The sequence below is a fragment of the Acomys minous genome, assembly GCF_964271855.1.
Source record: "Acomys minous genome assembly, chromosome: 12".
Taxonomy (NCBI): Eukaryota; Metazoa; Chordata; class Mammalia; order Rodentia; family Muridae; genus Acomys; species Acomys minous.
This window is the reverse complement of record NC_140493.1, coordinates 8,163,891-8,188,890: the sequence shown is the minus strand read 5'-3', so window position 1 is coordinate 8,188,890 and position 25,000 is coordinate 8,163,891. Positions and strand designations below refer to the sequence as shown.

The 25,000-nt window shown below is 41.7% G+C and overlaps 1 protein-coding gene across 2 annotated transcripts in view; it reads left to right on the top strand.

Annotated features, from left to right (window-relative positions):
- Positions 1-25,000, top strand: part of TMEM117 (transmembrane protein 117) — a 415,577-nt gene that overhangs the window by 375,178 nt on the left and 15,399 nt on the right. For both annotated transcript variants that reach the window (XM_084749248.1, XM_084749249.1), the window contains exon 7: positions 24,524-24,653. In XM_084749248.1, the coding sequence (XP_084605374.1) occupies positions 24,524-24,653 (130 nt within the window). The remainder of the gene's footprint in view (positions 1-24,523; positions 24,654-25,000) is intronic.

Below are 25,000 nucleotides of genomic sequence, written 5' to 3'. Positions count from 1 at the left end.
CTTAAAAATTATATGCAGAATCATAATCTCAGGGAAAGGCACTCAGAATTAATATGGTAAGAATACTCATTACATATAGCTTTTATTAGTATTAAAACTAATAAAGCCAGCAGACCCAAAGTAAATAGATATGTGGTGCTGTGTTTTTATTATTATTGCCAAAGGCTGTGGTAACTAAACTTTCAGGCATGATATGAAAATTAAATGATGCACAGGAATTTGAAAAATGAGTTCTGTGTATCCCATTTGGATTTGGTTGTATATTTCACTTAGAAATCTATTTATCTTCTGTGATTATTGCTTTAGACTGAACAAATGTCGGATGGAATGTAGTCATGTACATAGTGGCTTTGTTACTTTGTATTTCTCAAAGTAGAAATATTGGGGGGCAGATTCAGTTCCCTTTGAGCCAATGCTTATTTTTCCCCTTTGGTGGTCTGGCAGGTACACATGCAATGTCCTGGTGGTGCTCTGGAAATACGTGGCATTCCATAACATTCCTGGATCTGTATTTCTCTGAAATCGGTGTCGACAGAGTCTCCTGCACACTACTAGGGGATTGGCCCACTGGGAGTCCATCTGTGTTCTAAACTGATAAATCTTTGGGAATACAATAAATCTAGGGAAGTTTAAGATACGCTCAGGGTTTGCATGCAGACAAATGTGACATGGTTCATTCTTCCACCGTCAGAAACATATACTTGATTCCTATGGAAAACATGTCCGATAAAACCTGAAGGAACCCCTCTCAAGATAACGGAATCATGGTGCTATGTAGCTTAGAGATGGCACCAGAATGAGGCACATAGATCAAGAATAGTGAATGCAGCAGCCAGCTGAGCCAACCTGGTATCCGGCCTAGAGAATTGGCAGGACAGGAAGCATCTGCGGTTGAGCTAGCTAGACGTAAAACCAGCAGCGCTGGCACAGGCTGAGCAGTCTCAACATGCCTATGGTTACTTGCTGGCTTTTCTGCCATGTCCATGCAAATTCAAGGGCATTGTCTTCTATGGTAGATTTCTGCTCTAAGTCAGAGGGGGAAAGCTAGAAAACGGAGGTACTGTTTTGTAAAAGAATGGTGTGTGTGTGTGTGTGTGTGTGTGTGTGTGTGTGTGTGTGTGTGTGTGTGTGGTATTGACTTACCATTGACAATGTTCCCCAAGATTGGGGAGAACAACTTTTAAAGATTATAGTAAATGAATTAAGTCAGGCTTATATACTTGAATATCACATGCTTTTTCTCACTTAGGGATCCTAGATGTTAGCCATATGTGGTGGTACATGCTTTTAATCCCAGAACTTGGGAGGTAGAGGCAGGCGGATCTTGTTGTTGAATTTAAGGCCAGCCTCATCTACATAGCCAGTACTAGGACAGCAAGCACTACATAGAGAGACTCTGTCTCAAAAATAACAAACCAAGCAAGGGATAGTAGATATTATGTAGATACATAAAATCCTATGTGCACATAGGACATAAAAATAAAGACAAGACGGATTGATACAGGGGGAATGGAAACTAGTTGAGCTGAGATGGTGGGATGTGGGGCAACATGTCAAGTTTATTATATACTTTTATGAAAGCATCCTTATAAATTACAATACTGTGTACAATGAATATACAACAATTAGAGACTCAGATGTCCTGAAAACCACAAATTACTATTCCTCTGGACAATGGGCTTGGGGTAACATATGACAGTCATCACATGATAAGAGGGAGCAATAAGTGAAAAAGAATACTTGTAAAATAAATTATTTTTAAAGTTGTACTTAGTCAAACAATAACATTGACACAGATCCTTAGTTACAGAGGAACAAAACGTTCCATTCGCCCTTCTCCATTGGCTGTTTTCTGGTGTGTGAGCCCACGGTGTCAGTGGTGTCTTCAGCAGGGAAGACAACAATAGCAAAATAAGGGTGGGAGTAGCACCTGCCTCCCTAGGTATCAGTGTTGTCCTGAACTACTTCTTCTGCTTATTTCATCTTGATCTATTTAAATTATTCTCCAGCTCTGACACTTTCCCTAGTCCCTGCTGCTCTAGACATCTTCATGTGAACAGGAATCTCCCACACAATACACAGAAACTCATTTTGTTACCTAAGCATATCTTGTATTTGATGACATCATTACTCATGACGTCATTAGCCATCAAGTAAGGAAATGGTTTTTTTTACCTTTCATGGTACTAACCTTTGGCACTGTTGTCCAATGTGGTGACTGCAGGGCCATCCCACAGCACTGCCCCACCTCACCATTTACTGCAGAGGCTTTTCAATGTAAGACTACATTTGCTCCCATCACAACTCTACCTACAGTGTCTTACTGCCGTCTTCATAAGATGAATCATTTAGGCCGCTGAGCAGCTGCAGAGCAACCCTTGGCTCCATGGAATTTGGCATAAATTCCAGTCCTGTAAACATTAAAATTAGTCCCCACACACTGACTCCTTCGACCACCTTTCTCTCACTGCCCTTGCACAGGCCTGTCACACCCACATTATCTCTGCACTCCCTCACTACCTCTTCAATTAGAAAAATCGCCCCCTCTGGGAAGCCTTCTTCAGCGATCTCAAATAGTTCCATTTTGCTCTCTGCCCTTGTCCCTTTTTTCTTAGGTGCAAATGACGTTCCTGCATTTACAACTATGTATCAATATCCATGTTGATGTGTCTGTGACAACTCTGAGATCCTCTAGGAGGGGAAAATGTCATAACACTGTTTTATGTCCTTAACGATTTGCATAATGCCTATGCCATGGCTACAGAGTAAGCAGTGACAGGATAAATAGAGGAGTTAAGCACAGGGTGGCAGAGTAAGAGGAGGAAGAGGCTCGGCTGATTCCTAAAGCAGGACCAGGTGAACAGGGTCTGTCTAACTGCAGAACGAGGCATTTTAGGAAGTAGCAAGTGTCTATTTAAGATACCCAGACCATGGTTTGCTCCTGTGGTTTGACTGTGCTATACTCTTCTATAGTTCAGCCAAGAAAGGTGTTATTAGTGTACAACCCTTTATGCTGCGTGGTTCCTAGTGATCGGAGCTATCAGCGCTTCAACTCTGGTGTTGATGGGGGATATACCAAGGCAGGAACTAAGTGGACCTCATAGTAGATAGAGAGTATGGCTTTAAAATGTGTCCAGGAAAACAAAAATAGCTAGTGTTGACTCTTGAGATGAACTGGGAATTTGCGTTTTGGCACTAATAAGGCAATAAATGCAGACAAAGGGTAGCAGCAGCTGCCTTCCATGGCGGTGGTTTGGTGTTTCCCAGCCTGCACTTGGAGTTAGCCCAACACTATCCATTCGTACTATAGTGTGCTCTAATATCTCTGTAGGTTTTATAATAGCATAAATAATTATAACGCCTTGATTTTTTATATAATGCCTTTCTCTAAGGAGCAGAAAGCACTGTGTGGATGTTATCTCATTAAATCTCAGGGCACTCTGGGGACACAGGAAGAAAACAGGTGATATTATATCCCCTTTGAATCTAGAGCTGGAACAAAATTGCTGCAACCAAAACTAAATAAAAGCAAGACCAAATAAAAGTAAGATACATAGGAGGATACAATAAAGAATTTAAGGAAACATATTGGCTGTCAGAATAAAAGACTTAAAGGCAAAGGAAGAACTATTCTAAGAATGCAAATGGTCTACAGTGGATTATTAATTAAAATGTAGGCAGACAAAGATTAAAACAGTACAACGAACACTTTAGAAATTTGGAAAACAGGATAATTTTAAAATTATTTCCATTATCAAGAAGCATTTTAGAAGTAGAATGCATTAATTTGTCTGCATAGTTATACTAAAGGATGGATGCATAAACACACTCCCAGCAAGAAAAGGAAATAATTAAAACTTATTCTGTGAAAAGTTGGCAAAGCACAGTTTTAAAATGAAATTTTAATTTTTAATGTATGTAGAAAAATAGGTTTCAGTTTATTTTCTACCATAACTCCATATAATTCAATTTTACTTATGGTAGTATAGAACTAGATACAAAGAAAGAGGTATATCTCCTAGAAATCAACTCTGTATATGATAAAAATAGATTTACTTAGATATGAAGGGTAATGTCACCCTTATTCTAACTATATGGTCAAATGTTTATTATTATTTGTAAAGTTCTCTGTCTCTCTTCTCTGTGTGTGTCTCTCTCTGTGTCTTTCTGTCCATCTGTCTCCTTGTGTGTGTGTGTGTGCATATGTGTACCTGATGTCCCATTTCAAGAAGATAAATAATACTGCAAATTTTTCTTCCTAGTTATAAAATCACTGGGGAAATGGTATGCAGGTAACTGTTGTTAGTGATAGGTTATCACAGGGTTATCTGATTTATGTCATAGTCATTTACCAAAGTAATTACCTCAGAAGTCAAGGAGAAAATATATTGGCTTTGGTTAAGGTAAACATTAGGAAAATATTGATGTTTGAGGTAAATACTGTCCAAGGAAATTGCCAAGCCAATGCTACCCCAAATGGCAATCAATCTGAATGATGGCCAGAGTATGAAGTCAATACTCGCTTAGATATGAATAAGTAATTCAGAGCTATTCATAGGCTTGGAGGTGTTGAAGCTTTGATCACATCTCTGGGTAATATCCGTTCCGCTCCCAAGTCCTCTGTGTGTTTGGCTGATGCACTGTCAAAGAGTGACCTAAGCTAATGGGAGACACCAAAACCATTTCTACTTGCTCACAGAGTTTTGCAAACCAGTCCCGTTTTTTATTGTTCCTGTGGCAACACTCAAGTGATCGGCACCGAGCGTTGTGGCCGCGGTATAGGCTGGGTTTTCTATTTTACTGCATTATCAGATAAGCAGGACCTACCTTTAGAGGACAGGTATTGTAAGTCCAATGTTATAAGTAAAGAGTCCTTTAAAAGGTGTACTTTTAGATAAAGCTAACATTAGATAAACCAAAGATACCCTCAGGGCACAGTCCGTTTGGTCTACGCGTAGAATCAGCAACAGATTATAACAAAGATGAACAGCAGTGACCAAAGGTGAGCACAGTGGCAATCCGCACACGCTGCCACCAGCTCATGATCACCTTAGAAGTAGAAGACAGAGAAGGATTGGTTCACATGCGGTCATGTTTCAAACCTCCATTCACATCTTCCTGATAGTAGGGTATAGTATAGTTTCTGGCACACAATAAACAGGAATTTTAGGGAATAGTCAAGCACTTGTGTGTCTCTTTTTTTGTTTTCTCCAGGATGTTTGGTGTTGAAATAAGAACTGAGAAAAATACAGAAACGCGCTCTTACTTTTAGGCAGTATGAATGGCTTGTCCTCTGAAATTTTGAGTTATGAGTATATTGAATTAACCCACTATGAATGAGGAAATGTCTACTTGTACTGTACTTTATACCTGTACATGTGTTCGTTCCCATCATTACTTCCTGAACGGTACTGTGTAACAATTACGTGCATAGCACTTATGTCAGATATTTCAACTAATCTGGGGGTGATGCTAGTTTACCAAAGGATGTGCATGTTACATGGAAATACCCAGGATTTTGATAGATTTTGGTATCCATGGGGTCATAAAACCATAGAAAGCAAAAGATAGCTATAGTCTGAAAAATGTAACAAGTTCATACCATATAGCAGTCTATTGTGAACTCTTAACAATTCTTTGGTCTTGTTACCAAGGAAAATAAACAGGAAGACTTGCATCCCAAGACCTGCATCCCAAGACCTAGGGCCCATGCAAGTTAACCAAGTGGTACCAAAGCCCATCACCATCAATGCTTGATCAAGAGTTACATGTTCCAGGATGTCAGGACACTCATCGGTTTGCTATTTTTCATGAGCACCCTATGACAGGAACATGAGCAAGCAGGTTTTTTGTCTTTCCACGGGGTTGAGGGGTTGAGTGCTTTCAGTACTGGAAGTCTGACAGATCATCTCACTTACCTTGGTAATCTTCTGGGGGTGAATGTGTGTTCATTATTCAAGTAGGCCATAACAAGAACAGGTGACCAAATCAAGCTGAAGTCGCAGTCTTTTATGTACACCCTGAGTATCAGATGCCATTGCAATGCTTGGTGTTCATCATTGCAGAGTCTGGATAAAGGAGCTATACCCTTTCCCCATTCTGGTATGTCCAGTGAGTTCTGAGGTCTGATTTCTCTGATACAATTTTAATATACCCATATGTAGTAATACACCTACAATGTCAGTCATTTTGTGGAATGGCTCCCTTTCTGCCACCAGAAATAAGTCATCCATCAGTCTATGGTAAGGGTGGTGGTATTCACGTATCCACCCAGAAACCTAAATGTCTTCTATCCTCAAAGTGAAGTCAAAGCTTCTTGGAAAATGGAGTCTCGCATGCCTGAAAAAAAAAAAAACAAAACAAAACACTGCTTTATACAGTATGTTGTTGTAATTTAGGAACTGGGCATAGCATGATGTCAACACATTCACATTCCTAGGACCTCAGAGGGCACCTGGTTTCTGCCAGGCCTAGATTGGCCTGTCCTCTCTGTAGTTATAGCATAGCTGATAAATCAGTAGCCTCCTATGCACCTCACTGTCCACAGTAGCAGAATGGGAAAAATAAAATTGCTCCTTTGAATTGCTTAATTAGCACAAGAAAATGTACATAACCAACTGTCCTGTAGGAGCTCACTGAGTGGTGGCTGCTTTATGGCAGTGGATCAATTATTCTCCCCAGCTGGAAGTGTGTTGAGTGGAGCATTTACTAATATTAGAAAATGGAAATGCATTTCCTTTCATTTCCATAGCCTGAGAGGACTTCTTTTTATTTTGGAGCATAGCATTAGTAACCTATTAATCACATTATCTAATTGTCAGCGAGAGTACGCTAAATCAGACCTAATTGAAAAAAAAATAGAAATATTATTAATTATGACAGTAGCATCTTTAATTTGTATGCAGTTGGGGGTTGGGAATACAACTGGAGAAGTCTTTTGCTGCTCATTGGCTAATTAGTGTATCTTGTAGGAACATACATTAAAACAACGGATCGTTCTGCCTATGCATTATAACTGTCTTTGTCACTGTTCTATTGCTGTGAAGGGACACCATGACCAAGGAAACTCTTATAAAAGGAAGCATTTAAGTGGGAGCTTACTTATTGTTTGAGAGACTTGGTCCATTATCATCATGGTGGGGAGCATGACAGCATGCATGCATGGGAGAGAGAGAGAGAAAGAGAGAGAGAGAGAGAGAGAGAGAGAGAGAGAGAGAGAGAGACAGAGAGACAGAGAGACAGAGAGACAGAGAGACAGAGAGACACAGAGACAGAGACAGAGAGACAGAGAGAGAAACAGAGAGACAGAGATAGAGACAGAGACAGAGACAGAGACAGAGAGACAGAGACAGAGCCTAACATGGGTTTTCGAAACCTCATAGTCCACCTCAGTGACACACTTTGTCCAACAAGGCCACACAACTCCTAACTCTTTTCAATCCTATCAAAGAGTTCTACTTCCTCGTGACTAAGCATTCAACTGTGTGGGCCCATGAGGGTCATTTTTATTCAAACCCCCACAGTTGCCCAGAGGGGAGTTTGAACAATCCCCATTTTTAGCTAAGGCTAATTGAAAGACAGATAATGCTTGATTAGCTGAGAGATCGTATTTGTGCCTGTAATTAGCGTGGAGTTATCATGTAAGTCAAAAGCAATACTAACACTCAAGGTCTCCTTAGGAACTAAGGCCAGCAAATTATGTTTTCACGAAACATTTGGAACCACTTTCAGAGAGGTAATTTCTGGATAATATGTCACTTAAATGGTTTTATTATGTCAGTTTGACAGCTTCTCTTCTACAAAGGGGGTAGCCAATCAACTGCACCTGGGTTTGTGAGGGAAAATAACATACTAATTGATTTATGTAAGCAACGTGAAAATACTTATAAAGTAAAGCCCATGGCAACTGGCAGATGTGAACACTGTGCACTTACCTATGGCTCACCAAGAACACTCCAGTACTTGAAGGCAAATGTAGTTTTGTATTCACTTTTTATTATTGCTTGCATATAGATGTTTTGTGTGTTAAAAGTCATTTTTTGTCAGAACTTCAAGCATATCATTTTTGTGAGTAAAAATGTTATGAAATAGTAGCTAGAGGTAGCATCAAAATATAGTCTAGTAATTCTTACCTACCTTCCCAAAGCCCACTTTTACTTTGGTTCCACATATGCTTTAGGATGTTGGTTGTAATTTTTATAATATGATACACTTCATTATACATCTGTTACGTTGCACATAGATATGAACTTTTACCCAAATAGTGACAGTTTACATGTACTTTATTATATCTGGGCACAGAGCAAATGTGAGCGAAGGCACAGGATAAAATAATTAGTAACTCTATGTGTGCTGTGGAACCTCCTGACCATAATTATAACAAAGAAGAGCCAATATTTGAAATGAGAGCCTCTTCATCACAAAACCTCAGACGTAAAATTTCTTCCGCAGGCTCCTGTGTCTTAACTTTTCATCTTTAATGAGCAATGCTGTTTTGGGAGGGCGTAGAAAATTAAGGTGGTTCTGGCTAGAGGAAGTAGCTCTCTAGGGGTGGGCCTTATGGGTTCATAGCTCTGCTTTCTCATCTGCAAAGATGTGAGGAAGCCATGCTACACGTTTCTTCCACCCTGGATGAGGCCATTTCCAGCCACCGTTCTACCCCTACTGTGACAGACTGTCTCCCCACAAACTGTGAGCCAAATCTACTCCTTTCCCCTTTAAGTTGTTCCTGTCAGGTACTCTGACGATAAAAGGACCTAATACAGAAAATTGGTACCATATGTGCAGACACTGTTAGACCTGGCCGTGTGACTCATCAACCTTTAGAACCTGTTTATAGGTCTAAGTAAGCACTTCTGTAGGGAGGATGGACTGATAAGTATGCTTAGGGATGGATGCATGGTCAACATGGGATCTCTGGGTGTCCCACAGTTTCCTAGGCAGCTATAGTCTCCTGCTTTAGGAGGCTCTCTAGACCCACGTGTGGTGAGTAACGTTCCTATTATAAATACAATTACAATAGAATTATTAGAAAGAGAGCTGACAGTGAGTGAATGGTATGTTGTTCATCAAGATCTTGAACTGGGACTTTGAGAGTTTTGCTGATGGGGAAAAGATCATCAGGTTAATATTGCCAAGCAGATGTGACAGAGCAGATGAGACTGTGTGGCCAGTTGATCAGAACTGCTCCTCCTACTGTGCATCACTGTAAAATGGTGACTTTGGGTGACTGTCGGGCCTAATGGTGACTTTAGGTACTGTTGGACCTAAGAAGGGTGCACGAGCTCTGGAAATGAAGTGGAGCACCTTTGTCACGTGTTGTCCTGGGTAGCATGGCGGTACACTTCTGGCCATCTGTACAGCGGCACTCAGCACTACCATTCTGCTGGAAAAACTTGGGGTTACCAGTTTAGGGCTCAGGTTTCAGTCCAGGAACTCTCCCTTTAGGACTGTTATTAGGACTTCATATATCTGTGGAAGGTTGCCTCTTTCCTTCCAAAAAAAAAAAAAAAAAAAAGGCCCAGAACAGAGACATACTCCTCCCAAAAGTCATTTCCAGAATTTTCTTAAAAGTTGAAAAAAATATATAGAGGTGAAACAAGAGGTTGAAGGTATTTCAGAAGAGGAACAGAAAATAGAGGACTCAGAGGTAGGCAGCTCATGAGCCTTTCATCCCTTCTCCTGAGTAATGAATCTGTCGCTAATGCCTTGTGTGACATCAGACCGTTGCTTGCTTGGCCTTTGAATATGTCATCAGTACCTGGTACTAGGAAGCATCCAGGATTTCAGTGCCAAAGGGATTGTCAAGGCTTCTCTTTTCTGTTTCCTTTCATGCGGGGGTCATCGCTGGTTACCCAGCCCCTCTCGTGTTGGCCTCCCGATTCGCTCCTTGTTTTTATAATATGTACACACATGCATTCTACGAGTCCCGCTTCTCCACAGAACCTTGCCTAGTAAAGATTCTGGTGCCAAAAAAAAAAAATATGTCTAGCTAGAGGAAGTCTGTGACTGAGGAGGGGTCCATGTGCGTTATTCCCAACTCTGGTTGTGGCCCCAACTCTCTGAATCCTGATGTGTAACAACACAAGGAAGGCCCGTCGTCACCGGAGTCCAAGCCATCCAGCTGTCAGGCCCCATTGATATGATGGATTGTAGTCCCTCAAACTGTGATTTAAAGTGAACCATTTCTGCCAGGAATTCACGGTGATGAAAAAAAAAAATAAACAATGCATAAAATAACTTTAAAAACCATTATTGGCACGCAGAGCAAGAAAGTCAAGATTAAATTGTTTGTTGGATTGTCATGTAATGCATATAATATGTATGTGTCTACAAATCCACAAAGACATGCGTAATAGTTTCTATTGATCTTTATGAATATTTTGCTCTGCCTCAAGTCTCGTAGACATAATAATGAATGGTTTATCACTTAATGATATGTGCAGCCACATTGGTAGGAGCACAGATCATCTTGCCACTGAGTAAGTTTAAAAGAAACATAAAGGTTGTGCCTTTCAGCAAATTGCAAAATTTGATTTTTTATCACTAGGTGGTCCCTAAGTGATTCCCCAGCCCATCCTGATTTCTTATTAAGGAGCATACGCATTGGCTATCAGAGATCCAAATAGTGAATCAAATCTGCTCATTTTGGAAAACGAGACCAAAACATGCTAAGGAATTAGTGTGCATTCTAGAAACATTGCAACGTCCAATTCAAATCTGTGCTTTAGCTGTAAAACGTGTTAGATTGCCATTAGGGCCATGGGGTGAAACACATACCTCAGCCCGAATGTTCTGCAGACTCCACCATGGACGTGAGGTCTTGATGCAGATCTGTCAAGGAAACAGTCCTAGAGTCCCATGGGGTCTCCTCCTCATGTGCTTAAGTAATATCAAGTAAATACAGTCAATATGAGCTGCAGGACACCAGTGTCATTACAGATGTAAGCTAACGCCCACCAGAAATACGTAGATGGAAAATTCACTGTTTAGATAGAAACGTCATGAAAAACTGATAATGAGAGGAAAGAAAGATTCACAGTTTTTAGAGCACCAGGGAGAGAATCATTTTGGTGACACTCGAGGCAGCCTTAGGCAAGTGACTTACTTGACTGCTCTCAGAACTCCTTGTTTCCATAAGAAATGACAAAAAAAAAAAAAAAAAAAAAAAAAAAGCCCTAACTACTGTAGGTATATACTTAAAGTGCATTATTCATATTTTTAAGTCCTCCATATGCCTAGCACACAGAAAGTTCATGGCAAGCATTTGCTTATTTTAAAGAGAACCGAATAATAGGGCCAATATCTTAAAATCAGAATTTTGTGAAGAATCCTCAGTAAATATGAATGTGAGTGTAGAACACCGACTACTAAGGGGCTACTGTCTGAGTGTCACCTCGTCCCTTCCTCCCTACAACCATCCCCTGGGCTGTGTGGGAAAGGGTCCTGTTGTCTCTGTGACCACTGCTGTCTGTGGCTGTAAAGGGAAGAGCTTGGTTAGATTCCCTTTTTCCCCTTTGAGGATATGTAGCTTACAACCAGTGAGCATTTAATAACTGTTAGATTGGTTCTGTAATAGTGTAAGGCGTCCGTGTGGGGAGCTTGCGAACAACACCTGGGACAGCTTAGAAAAGCACAGATTTCACTCTCCTGCTCTTGGGGCAACATGAAATCCAATAAAACCCACTGCTTCAGCGCCAGGCTTCTTCTCTGAATGGATGGAGCCGGAGAAGGAAAATACAATTGCTAACAGGCACGCAAGGTTCCGTGCCCCACCTTGCATATTCGTTTTCCAGGTGGACTCTGAGGAGGATGGGATATTTCTCCAGTGAGTCCAGTGCGGGAAAGCACTGCACACCAGGCTTGTCTCTGGCGTTGACCTCTGGACTAACAATGTTTCATAAAATCTTTCAATTCACTGAGGGTGTAATTCTGAAACAACAAAACACATTTTACTCTTTTCATTCTGTATCCTGCCCCGATACATTTTGTTTTCCTAGTTTTTATTCTCTTACTTGGGGAGGGGGGGTGGATAATTTTTCTCTGGAGCTCAGAAGATGAGCACTTTTGACCCAAAACTCGCTGAAGAGAGACACAGCAAGCCTGATAGTTCAAGTCCATTGCTTGTAAGGTTTTACATTGTGTTTCATGCTATCATGGCATGTCTATACGGGTGAAGGCAGATGCAGAGGCTTCGGGGTTGTTCTAGAAATGGAGCGTTTACTAAGAAAGATGAAAACAGAAGGAAATTACATTGGGAGCAGAGCTCTGAGGACCCAGCGTTTTTTTTGTTTGTTTGTTTGTTTTGTTTTTTTTTTAGCTCACTGCATTCAAGACATGGTGAACACAGCCTGGTTCTGTGATGTCTCAGAAAATAAATAACCATTTTGCTTTCAGAAGGGATGATAGGCAAAATACTTAACTGTTGAAATGCCAGAGATACTGAGTGATAAATGTGAACACTGCCCACTGAAGTGGATGCCAGCTCTAAGAAAATCAGAAGAGTCCTAGTGTGCTAGCCCCCTTTTCACAACAAGCATCACAAAAGCTACCAACAATAGGAACCTCAGGTGCAGAAATCCATTTTACTTTGTGCAATAAAATAACATGAAACTAACTTCATAGTATCTCTCTTAAGCAATGCCTCTATGACTGGATTTTTACTACAGTTGACACTTGATGTATATTTGTTAACTCTGATTTTTATTTTCACTTCTTCAATATTCATCATTTTTATTTTCAAGTAAATGTATTTTAGCTGATAAGTGAAATAAACTTGCACACATGAACAAGGGCACTCGTCATGTCCCAGGACTTGGGTACACTGTGTGGTTAGGTTACCCACTTATATCTGCTCCAAAATATTTTTCTTTTAGATTTCTGAGACTCACAACAAATGATGTTGTATATTAGTACACAGGAACTCCTCGTTCCATGGCTGGGCAGGTGGCCCAGTTGATAAAGTACTTGCCTACCAGCAGGAAGACCTGAATTTGATTCCTGACACACGCGTGTAAACACCATATGTTGCATTGCACACCCATCATCTCAGCAAGTATGGAGGTGGGGAATGAACAATCCCTAGGGCTTGCGGGCCAGCCAGTCTAGGTGAATTGGTGAGCTTCAGGTTCAGTGAGAGTCTGTCAAGATCAAGATAGAAATATATTTAAGGATTATCAACATCTGGCCTCCTCATGCCTGTGTACCCTCACACACATGTGCACACACATGAGAGCACACGCAACATCTTTTCATCCAACATTCCTTCTGGTAATTAATCTTTCCCTATCATCCCCTTGTTCCACCTAGCTCCAGTTTCTTCCACGTTGTTACAAATGTCAAGATTTCGTTGTTTTTTTACAAGACTGTATTATTAGTCAAGTTACTCAGGACTAATATAATGAAGTGTGTGTGTGTGTGTGTGTGTGTGTGTGTGTGTGTGTGTGTGTGTGTGTGTCTGTGATTCATTAGATTGCTGAGGGTGCAATAATTTAGGTAGTTCAACAATACCATCTGACCCTGGAAAGGCCACAATACTGGTAGCTGCTCAGGCCATAAGGCTGGATGTCTCAGCAGTCTCAATTTGGGGCTAAAGGATTGGAGGATTCATGGAGAGTTTCTGGTCTTCTGTATACATAGGTAGAAGTTGTTTCTGATGTTAGTGAAGGAACGCATCAGCAACGGGGTAGATGAAATTGTCTTTTAGAGTGAGAGCAAGCAGGCAAAAAGCAAAGATCCATTTTTTTCCGTATTCTTTTATGTGGAGTGCCAGCGGAAGGTGCTGTCCACATTTAGGGTGGGGCTTCCTACTCCAAATAGCCTGAACAAGAAAATCCTTCACAGTAGTGTCAGCAGCTTAGGTTTTAGTTGGTAGCAGTCAAGATGGCAACCCAGATTAGCCAGCACAGAGCCAATTCTACTGTGTACACGCACCACTTTTTCTTTAGCTCTTCATCAGTTGATGGTGTTTTTCCCATTTCTTAGCCATTGTCGATAGTGATACAATACACATGAGAATGCAGATATCTCTTTAATGCACTGATTTTGTATCCTTCAGTTAAACACCCACGAGTCGAGTCCTGTTTCTGAATCTACTTTAGGCTTCAAGACACGCCTCTCCGTGCAAATTTCCACCAAGAATGCCCATGGGCCCCATTCTACCTCACTTCTCGGTGGCTGTGATCACACACTGATCAAAAACAACTTGGGAGGGGGGAGGACTTTTTTTTTTTCAGCTTACAAGTTATGGCCCAGCAGTGAGGGAGGTTGAGGCAGGAACTGGGGCAGAGATCATAAAGGAAGGCTCTTTACTGTTTTTTTGTTTTCTATGTGGCTTGCTCAGCTGCCTTCTTCCACAACCCAGGACCACTTGCCCAATGGACACTGTCTGAGCCCTTCTATCAATTAGCAAGCAAGAAAATGCCTATGGGCAAATTTAATGGAAGCAATCCAATTGTGACTTCCTCTTCCCAGGTGTCTCTAGTTTGTATGACACTGACAAAAACTATATGGTCCACGGGCTCAGGCTCCCTCTTTTCCACACTAGCTGCCCTTTATCTCTTCATAATAAGCATCCTTGCTGGGGTTATAACCCATTATGGTTTCAGTCTGCATCTCCCTGATGACCAGGGATTCTGAGCTTTTAATTGTTGTGAACCAGTGAGTTTCAATAGGGTCACAGGAGAGTGGGTGAGGAGTTAGTTAACAGGAGCACGGTCAACTCACTAGCGGCTACACTTGTGAAGAAAATGTGTCAACCTTGCTCAACTAAACACTGCCCATAGATTCCCTGGGAGGCCCGGGCATTATAAGTGCCTGCCCCTCCAGCTGCTGCTGCTGTCAGATTGTGTGTCTTCTTGCAAGAAATATTAAGCCAGACAAGATGGCAAGGGATGGAGAAGCAATAAACCCCAGTATTGAGAATTTCAGAAAGGAGACAAAATAGAAAACCAACTGGGGAGGAAAAGTTGTAGAAGGGTTTCTAGAAGGAAGCAATGTTGGACGTGCTGGCATGGGCCTGTCATCCCAGGTGCCTGGCAGGCTGAGGCAGGAATATTGCAAGTTTAAGGCTCATTGACAACTTAATGATAACCTCTCTCAGTTTTTTTTCTTTACAGAGGTGGAGTTTGGGCTACAGTTCAGTAGTAAAGTTCTTTCCTGTCACATGGGAAGTCTGGTTTCCAGCTCCCCCAAATTAGACTGGATCCACACAAATTATGAAGACTTATCCATGTTTTAAAACTTGGGAGTTTTTTTTTTTTGCTCTAGATATTTAGAATATTTTATATATTCTATAATCAGCCCCTTAGCTTCTCATGCCACAGTTGATCAATCTTTTAAGGATAAGGGGAATGGAACCCAGGCTCCCCTCCTGCTAGGCACATCAGCCCTCATCATTAGTAAACATTTTCAGAGAAGGGCACCACTAAGTTTCCTAGCTGGCCTTAAACTCACTCTGTACCCTAGGATGTCCTTTAGTCTCCAATGCCCCTGCCTCACCCTCTCAGGCATCTGGGATTACAGGAATATGCCAGTAGACTCATCACCCCCTCCTAACTTCTAGGGCACCTCTTACTTTGGGTCCCCCCCAGGACTTGCTTCTCTTTTATATTCTAAATGCTAGATTTTTCCATACTCTACCCACTTTGTGCATTGTGACCTTAAAGCAACAGCTGTTATTGGTGACTTCTCATCTGTACCCCTAGCCTGAGCTTCTTCTGTGGGCTTCTCAACTGCCAACATTACACTTCAGCTTAGATGCTGTCTTAGTCCCTTTTTGATTTATAAATAAGAGGAGCTTATTTGGTTTATCATTCTGAAGGCTAAGAAGTTCAAGAACATGACTGTAGCCTCTTGGTAAGGGCCTCTGTGTCACCTTAGAACATGACGGAAGGGACAGCCATCTCACAAGATGGCACAACTCACTAACCACCTTAGAAACCTTGTGTGTCCACACAGTAACAGTGGCCTTCAAATGTCATCATGGGTGCCAAAGGAGCCTCCCAGACCATAGCAGATGACTGTCAAGCTGTTCCTCATTAGGATGTATGATAAACCCACTTTCTTGTCTTCTCAGGGGGAGTCAGTTCCCTCAGCTCCTGGGCAGATGCTGTAGACATTCCTCAGGCATCTTGTTACTGAGACACTGGTTGTTAACACCTTCATTGGCGTCTTGACCTGACTACCTGGCTGCTTAGCTTACACTGTCATTCATACTTTATCCCCAGCAGCACTCACCTCTTTGGGCTCTAAACCCAGCTAGATTCCCATCACCACTCTAATCTGCCACTTCCTAGAACACATCCACCTTACCCTTCCCAGGTACCTTTGCAATCACTTCTGCCTGATACTGTCTTCTTTTTTTTCAGATAGGGTCTCACTATGTGGCTCTGGCGTTCTTGGCACTCACTCTATAGACTGGGCTGGCTTTGAACTCAGAGATCCACCTGCCTCTGACTACTGAGTGTTGGAATTAGAGGTGTGCCCCACCGTACCCAACTGATAAGATCCTCTTCCTGGGGTTTGCAGGGCTTTGTCTTTCATGGGGATCAGCAGCCCACATGAAGATCACCTTCAGAGAGGTTCACTTTCAACTAAAGTACACTTGTGGCTAACTCCCTGCTTTTGGCCCCCTTTCCCTGTCTTAATTCAGAATGCTTATAACTACTTAACGTTGTATTTCCACTTGTTGGTAGACTTCTCTATATCTCAGTGAGAATATATACAGTCCTGGAAAATATCATAATTATATAAATGAAGCCACTGTAAAGAAACTTGAAGGCCACTCACCTTCTGTCACCACTTTACATTTTGACCCATTTTACACTCCGTGTACAGTGAATCTTATTTTCCACTGATCTCCACTATCAGTGTTTTTTTTTTTTCATGGAGAAAAGTGACTGCAATATTAAATTTAAAATTCACCAAGGACAATAATACGTACTCCATGACAGTAAGCAATTAATTCTCCCATGTAGCTCACAGAAGAAACAGTCATTCAGACAATTGAATGTGACCACTGCTGGCAGCATGTGTACATCTAGCCAGGCTGCGGCAGTGACATTTGTCCTGAATACAATAAAGCATAGAACGATCAGGGCGGTTGTGGTGTGTCCTACAGCCACTGTCTGGAAAGCAATAGAAATGCTCTGATGAATTTCTTCCACTAGAGCTCACTCTTTCTGTGGAAGGGGAAATCCTTTTGAGTACAATGCATGCAAACATATGTAGTTAGTACTCATTCTTCTTAAGACCTGAGAAGTAGGGGCTGGAGACATGGCTCAGCAGTCAAGAATGCTGGCTGCTCTTCCAGAGGACCCAGGTTCAATTCCTAGCACAGACTTGGTGGCTCACAACCATCTTTAATTCCATTTCAACACCATCTTCTGGTCTCCCCGGGCAGCAGGTGTGCGCATGATCCACAGACATACAGACATAGAGGTAAAATAGTAACACCAAAAATTGAAAATAAGTAAATCTTACACACACACACACACACACACACACACACACACACACACACACACAGTGCTAAGTAGATCAGGATTGACAGGTCCTGGAAGCTAAAGCTGAAATGACCCATTGCTATTGTTTCTTTAGATTCTGCACTGCCTTTCCTTGCCAGCAAATCCTCACAGCCGGCCACTTGGCTCCCTCTTCTTTCCCAGGAGTCTAGCAGATGTTAAGCGCTCTCTCCCTGGTGCTAGTGAACTGTGTTGCCCCAGTCAGAGTTATTGATTTCCCGTTATTCCTAGAGGGCACACGATGCATTTCCATTAGTGTAAACACTTTTAAGACTGGCTTTTATTCTGTCCTTCCTCACATCAGTCTGGCCGATCAGGGCATCTGTTTGTTTCCACTTTGGAGCATAAAGGAATGATGCTTTGGGAGGGTCTGGATGTGCCGAAGTTTGTTTGTAAAACCTACTGCCTTCTCACAAGAGCCTTGAGGCAAGTTCTCTTAAAAGTAATAGAGTGTAGTTAACTTTTGAGACCTGCTCTGGGCTAGATTGGGTTTTATTTATTTATTTTTTTTAGAGGTAATAAAGTAATACAACACATTGATGTATGTTCTCTTTGGAATTAGCTAGGGCAAAGTTTGTGGACTTCTGAGAGTACATAAAACAAAACAAAGCAATGGATGAAGGAAAGCAGTTACAAACCACACCCTTAACGATTAACTAGACCATTTAGGAGACAGCCTTTTGTTGTTGTTGTTGTTGTTGTTGTTGTTGTTGTTGTTGTTGTTGTTCTTGGGCACTTGGAAATGGACACATGAAAAAGTCACAGTCAGTGCTGGAGAGGTGGCTCAGCAGTTCGGAGCGCTGGCTGCCCTTGCAGAGGGCCACCGTTTGGCTCCCAGAACCCACAAGGCAGCTCATGACTATAATTCCAGTTCCAGGGGATTCGATCCCTTCTTCTCACCTCCACGGGTACCAGGGCACACATGTGGAGCACATCTGTCCATTCAGGCAAACTCCCACACACATAAAATAAAACGAGCTGATCTTAAGAAAAGAAAGTCACGTTGTTTAAAACATTTCAGGAAAAGATGTGGACATGGATCTGGGTTTCCCCTACTGATGATTAAGGTCGGCCATTTCTTCTATGAGTTAGCAAAACAAAACAAAACAAAAACAAAACAAAACAAAACAAAAAAAACTCCTTCAATCAGAAAAACCAAGAAATGACCCCCCCTCCTATTAAACAGTGTAAATAGCTCATAGGGTTATAGAATGTTTTCCCTTTAGGAAATAAAACAGTGAGTATGAAGAGAAAATATGAATATGACATAAGGAAAGGGCGGGTGTCAGGAGGACGGCTGAGGGGAAGCCTCCAGCCACCCATCCTCCTAGCATCTCTTACAGTGACTGCAAAGCACCTCTCCTGTTCTAGCTTGCGTCAACACACCTGCGTGGCCTCGCTGTGGGAAATTACCTTCCCATGGTCCTAACTCAAATGCCATCTGCACTTCAATTTCTCATGCTCTACTAGGTAAAGACAAATCTCGTAGCTTCTTTCTTTTACAAGGTGACAAGAAAGGTCGCTCCAAACACACATGTCCTTGATCAGTTCTCGAAACATCTGTATTTATACTTGACTTCTACCATAGTAGGCGGGGTTCTCTAGAGGAAAAGACCCAATAGAAATGTGTGTGTGTGTGTGTGTGTGTGTGTGTGTGTGTGTGTGTGTGTGTGTGTGTGTATTTACCAGCTTGGCTTTCAGCCTGTGGTCAGCTCACCAATGGCTGTCTCCCAACAGAAAGTCGAAGAATTCAATGGTTGTATAGTTGATGATGTTGGATGCCTCAGCCTCTCTTCAGTCTACATTGGAATCCTAGTGAGGCAAGCCCCAATCTCAATGAAGGAATGCTGTACCAAAAAGATAAACAAACCTGCTAGTGAGAGGGAGGGCAAGCAAGCAAAAAAAAGCCAAAAGCAAAATCTTCCTTCTCCCATGTCCTTTTATGTCCCAAATCTGGGATGCAACCTGGTGGTGTGACCCAGATTTAGGGTATGTCTTCCCACCTTGAAAGATTCAGACTTAGTGTGTGGGTCCTCTCTCCTCGAATGATTCAATCAAGAAAAGTCCCTCACAGGTGTGGCCAGCTGCTTGGGTGTTAGTTGACTTCAGATGCTCAAGTTGACAGCCAAGATAAGCCACCATATGCACTGTCTCTAATTATCTACTTTCTTCTTTCCTTTGTGTTACGATTTTCATGGTCTCTCTCTATCTGGATGGTAAAGACGAAACAAAACAACCAGTTTCCCCGGCGTAGCTAGTGTTGGACTGACACATAGTGCTCTCTGTGCTGTGTCTCTTGCCTCCATCCATCCCTGCTCCCACTCCAGGAAGCGCAGGAGGGGTTGTGCCTTCATAGCTCTCAGGGATCATGGTTCATCCCCGTAAACAGATACTTGGGTTCTTACCATCTGCTGAGCTGAGTTCATGTATGGGGAGTTATCAGAACAGGGAAAAGTCATCTGAGCTCCCTGGAGCTTACATTTCAGTGGGGACGATGGGCACGGCAAATAAATAAGCAGAGTCTACTGTATAACAAGGCTGCCGAGAATTAATTCAGCCAAGCGCTACTATGGCAACTTTGTCAATCAGAAGCAAAGGATTGCTGAGGAAAAAAATCAGGCTCTCTGGCTTCTTAATAAGAAACAGAAATATCACCCCTAGCACAAGGACAGACTGCAGGGCACCGCTACTCACTGTCATCTGGAGTCCTGTTGCTAGGACACTGGTAAGCATAGAAAAAGCTAAGGACTCTTTCCAGCTGGGGACATTTTTGGTGGAATGATGTCCTGATATTCACATTTCTGAATTCAGTTCTGAAATACGTATGAATAGAGATTAGCTGGAAAAGAAATATGTCTGTAAAGTTGACTTTGAAAATTGTTTGAAGCTTGCTAATATAATGCTACAAAAATGATAAATAAACTATTAAATTATGACTGCGTTGACATTTTATAGTAACATATTAGAATCTGTCATCAGTTCTAATATGGCATGCCTGTTGTACTCACCAACTCACTGCACGATGATCACTGCCCAAGACCCACACAGGATTGGGACCGCGAGCATTCTGTCATACATGGGCAAGGAACACATGAAGCCTCATTGCTTCCTGAGGTTCTGTGTGCAGGTAATGGTTGCTGGAGGGAAAAGGTGTCCTTTTCTTTAGTGATGTAGTCACTGCTAGGTTGCCCTGCTCTGGTAAATTCCTTCCCGCTTGTGCTTCCACAAGCAACCATAACTAACCTACTCAGTGGGTTACAGTAGCAGGTATCAAAGTGAGCAATGCTTATTTGAAAGAAGGACTTCAGCGAGAGGAGAGGGTGAGGGTATAATGATCAAAAGTCATTATATATAGGGAATAAATTGTCAAATAATAAGTAGAAACTTTTGCAGTTTTGAATTTAAAAGGTTATCCACATTTTTAGTAAACCCTATTCTTTCTCTTAATTACCCCAAAACCAAAACCAATTGATCAACCATTAAACCAAAATAGAACTTTCCTTTGATTTTCCTCTGGCCTTAGTTTCTCAGGATAAAGTAATAACTGTTCAAGTTTTAGCCTCAATTTCTTCCCTAAGTAGAAAGGAGGACTTGTCTACTAGCAGAGAGCAGTACCAAGCCCCCTGAATTCCAGAATGCTGATAACAATTCTCAAAAAACAAAATAAGTGAACTTTTCATAACAGGCCACGCCAGGAGGATGAGCTTATCTCTCCTGGGCTTGTTGGCTGAGCACATTTCACCTGGTCATTCTCCTCATACTTATAATATACCTTTAGGTCAAAAATATGTCATTGAGAGTCATGCAGAAAGCGAGCAAGCCATGCCTCAGCATACCTCTATATGTGTGTAACTAAAGCTGGCTGTGCATTTATGGTGACAATGCTATGACAATCCCAGTGTTTGCTATCAATCATTCGTCTGTTCCTTGTGCCACTCACTGGAGTCTTGCTAGAAAGCAGCAATCCCCAGGGCAGTTGCGTATGGAGACAGAGGTAAAATTGGTGTTGTTCATATTAGGGTGAGATGGTTCTAATAACACCCATTCAAAGAGGTGAGGCAGGTCCAAGTGCCCATGCATTAGCTCCTAGTGGGAGATAGGCTGGTGATCACGGCTAGTTCTGAGGCAAGGCCCACAAAGGCGGCGGGGGAGGGGAGTGCGAGGTTGAGGGAGTCCAGCACTTACATAAAATCAGAAAGCTGAGCTACTCTTCTGTAGGCATTTCTGGAAGTCACCATAGGGGGATGCCTATTGTAAAGGAACCCAGCAAAGTAAGCATTGTTTCCCCATATTCCTGTTGAGACCACAGCTACATATCTCCTCTGGAAGAGGCACCTCTCCCTTTCACCATCTCTGAGTAGCCTCTAGACCTCTGCAGGGACCTAAGACTTAGTCAGGGACATCAGGTGATCTGTGCTGTGCAGTGGATGGGAAGAGACAGGGAAAAAGAGCTTCCTCCTTTCCTTTTATCATAGCCAGTGAGAAACAGAACCATCAGTTTCCTCCACTTGTCTCTCAGGATAAACCCAGCTGAATTATGCTAGAAAACCAACCCTGTTTCTTGACCTTCCCTGTGTCTCTTCCACTGTCTCTGGCTCTGTTTGTCTCATGCTTGCAAGAAGGGTATGAAGTTGATAGGTTCAACACCAGTTTGTAGATAAAGTGACTGAAACCTGTGCAGGTGAAAAATCACCTTTTCCTCCTGCCTTTTGCTCTCATCTTAAATTTAAATACCTGCGATTCCACAAACTTCAAATAACCACTTTTCACTAAAGTAAACTCAAAATGGTACAGAGATTACTGTCATTGCATTGCACTGAAACCAAGGTAGACCAGATATGTGCTGACTCAAAATGATGAGTCTGAGGAGGGACGGAAAGTAGGAATTGAAATACGAAAAAAAAAGAAAAAAAACAAACAACAACAACAACAACAACAAAAATAACCACAGATGCAGGAAATCAGATTAAGAGTTTTGAAACAAGAAAACATGATTTTTATGACAAACGAAGCAAAGGGGTGAATTAGGAGATAAATGACACAGCATTCCTTTATTCTCTTTTAAAAACTATCTTAGAGCTACTCTCACCATCTTCCTCCACTCACCATCTTCAAGATGTCTCTTTGATATCTTCTTAAAAAAAAAAAAAAAGAAAGAAAGCCATCTTCCAGGTAAACACCACAAAGTGTCCCCCCCCACCCCGCCCCATTCCTCCCCTCACTCTCCACTTCCTTAACTCATCTTTCTATCTCCAGGAAGAGGAAGGGAGTAATTGAGAAACTATTTTTCAGTGAATGAGGTTTTTGACCAGAGTCCAAAAGAAATCTCCGGAGATTGCTTTTAAACTAAAAGCAATTTCACACCAGCAGAAAACTTTAGTTTCATGGAACAAAGTCGAAATGGGAGAAGTCAGAGGGTGCCTTCCGACTAAGAGGCTGGTTCAGCTATGCAGCCCAGTTACCACCAAGAAGTATCTCTATCTGCAACCGACCAAGAAATAAAAAGATAATTTCCTTAATGATATTGTCATTTATCTAGGACAAGTGAAGATACTCTATCACTCATTTTATTTGCAGTCATGGCTTTTACTAAATACATTTTAGCATCCAAGGTCAGTTTCGTTTGTAGTATTTTTGTGTAATACGGAGAGACCAAAGACTCTATATGGAGGGAGAAAACGCTATATTCAACATCAGCAACAATTTGCATATAGAATCTCCATTCCATTTTCTACAAATAATTTTATACAAAATATTCCAAGTTCACTTACCATTATACATTGATTTTTTTCTGAGCACCCTAAGCCGTGTGTCTGTTTGCTACTGATGTCTGAAAATCATGGAAAGGCAAGGTTGATTTGCTCACAGGTAGAACGGATGATGCAGTATCTTTTAATTTTCTTCATGTATACATATTTTCTATTGGCAGCTTGCGATGATCCCCTGATCTAGAGACTGCTAGGTGTTGTAGAGTACCACTCTTCTGTCTCCTCCTCATCATGGCTCAGTCTCTCTGACTAGGAAAGTCCTAAGGGACCAGGCACTGTTTCTAGCATACTTGTTTCATCTTTTCTATATGAGCGAACAGCTTCATATTGACTCAGTGGTTTGAAATCTCAAATTAATGTTTTGTTCATCACATTTTCATCTCCAATGTGGTTGAAAATTCACTAAACAAGTTCAGTACCTTCAGTGATCATCTAATTATTAAAAGCGAAAGTGTGTCTTTTCATGTCTATGAACCCATCTCAAATATTCTTTTATATTTAGAGTGTTCTTACATCATGGGATAATTATGATTTTTTTTGTCTGGTGGTTTAAGGTCTGAGACCAAGTGAGGCTCCTGACAGAATCCTCGCAGCACCGTCTTGTCTTTCCTCTGAGAGACGGAGGCCCTGTGCAGTTTTCCCTTTACAGGAAATGACTAATGGCAGTCTAAGGGGTCCTCACTGCTGCTCTCCCACATCGGCTCCTCCATCTTGTCTCAACCCCATCTGATCAGCACGCAGGCAGGCTAGAGTTCTTTGGCACTTTAGCATTCTGTACAATTTCTAGAGAGGAGCACAGTAAAATACTTCAGTGGAGCTTGGCTATTGTCTTCTTATATAAGATAAGAAATTATAGGGCTTATACTTTTGAAAGTAACAAGATAAAATATCACAAATTTATTAAGCCTAGACCAGTTACTCCCTTTGTTTGAAAGTGTAATGTATATACAATGGAGTAAGCAGTAAACATGCAGGTCATTTCCATACTAGTTTCTAATTACCAGATAGAAAAAAAAAGCTTAAGAATCTGAGTAATGACATAATTTTTATTTTGAATGCATACCAATACCCAATGTACATAAAATCATAATTGCCAAGTGGAACGGATACATCTAGCAGCCAGATGAATTGACATGATTTTAAAACAAGCGTTTAGAGAAAGCCAGTTTTGGGTGTCTTGCTGCTTAAGGCAAAGCAGGTTACAGATATGCTTACGTGTTGACTTTCTGACAGGACTGGGAATTCCCACACTTCATGGGAGATGTTGATGTGAATCTCCCTGGGTTGCACACGCCTCACATGCAGTTCAAGATTCCCTTCTTCCAGAAGATCTTCAAAGAAGAATACCGCATTCACATAACAGGTATGCGACATGACACCGTTGGATGCTTTCACTTAACAATGCACGATGGCGCTAGGTGGGCTGGTGACCCAGTGCCATCCATCTGGGCTGTAGGCTCATGGTGGCTTTGGCAGGTGAGGTATTAACCTCCAACAAGCACATAGGAATGAGGACTATGATAGAGAAGGCTAGCCCATTTCTTACCTGCCTTGAACAGCTCACCACAGTCACACTCTATTGGCAGTAACTAGTAGAGGTCTGTCCTTAGAGACAAGGAGCACATGGCAATGCAGCCCCTAGTTGAGTAGCCACCGCAGTGTCTGGCGTGGCATTCAGGTATGTGATAACCAAGGAGCGGGGTACAAACT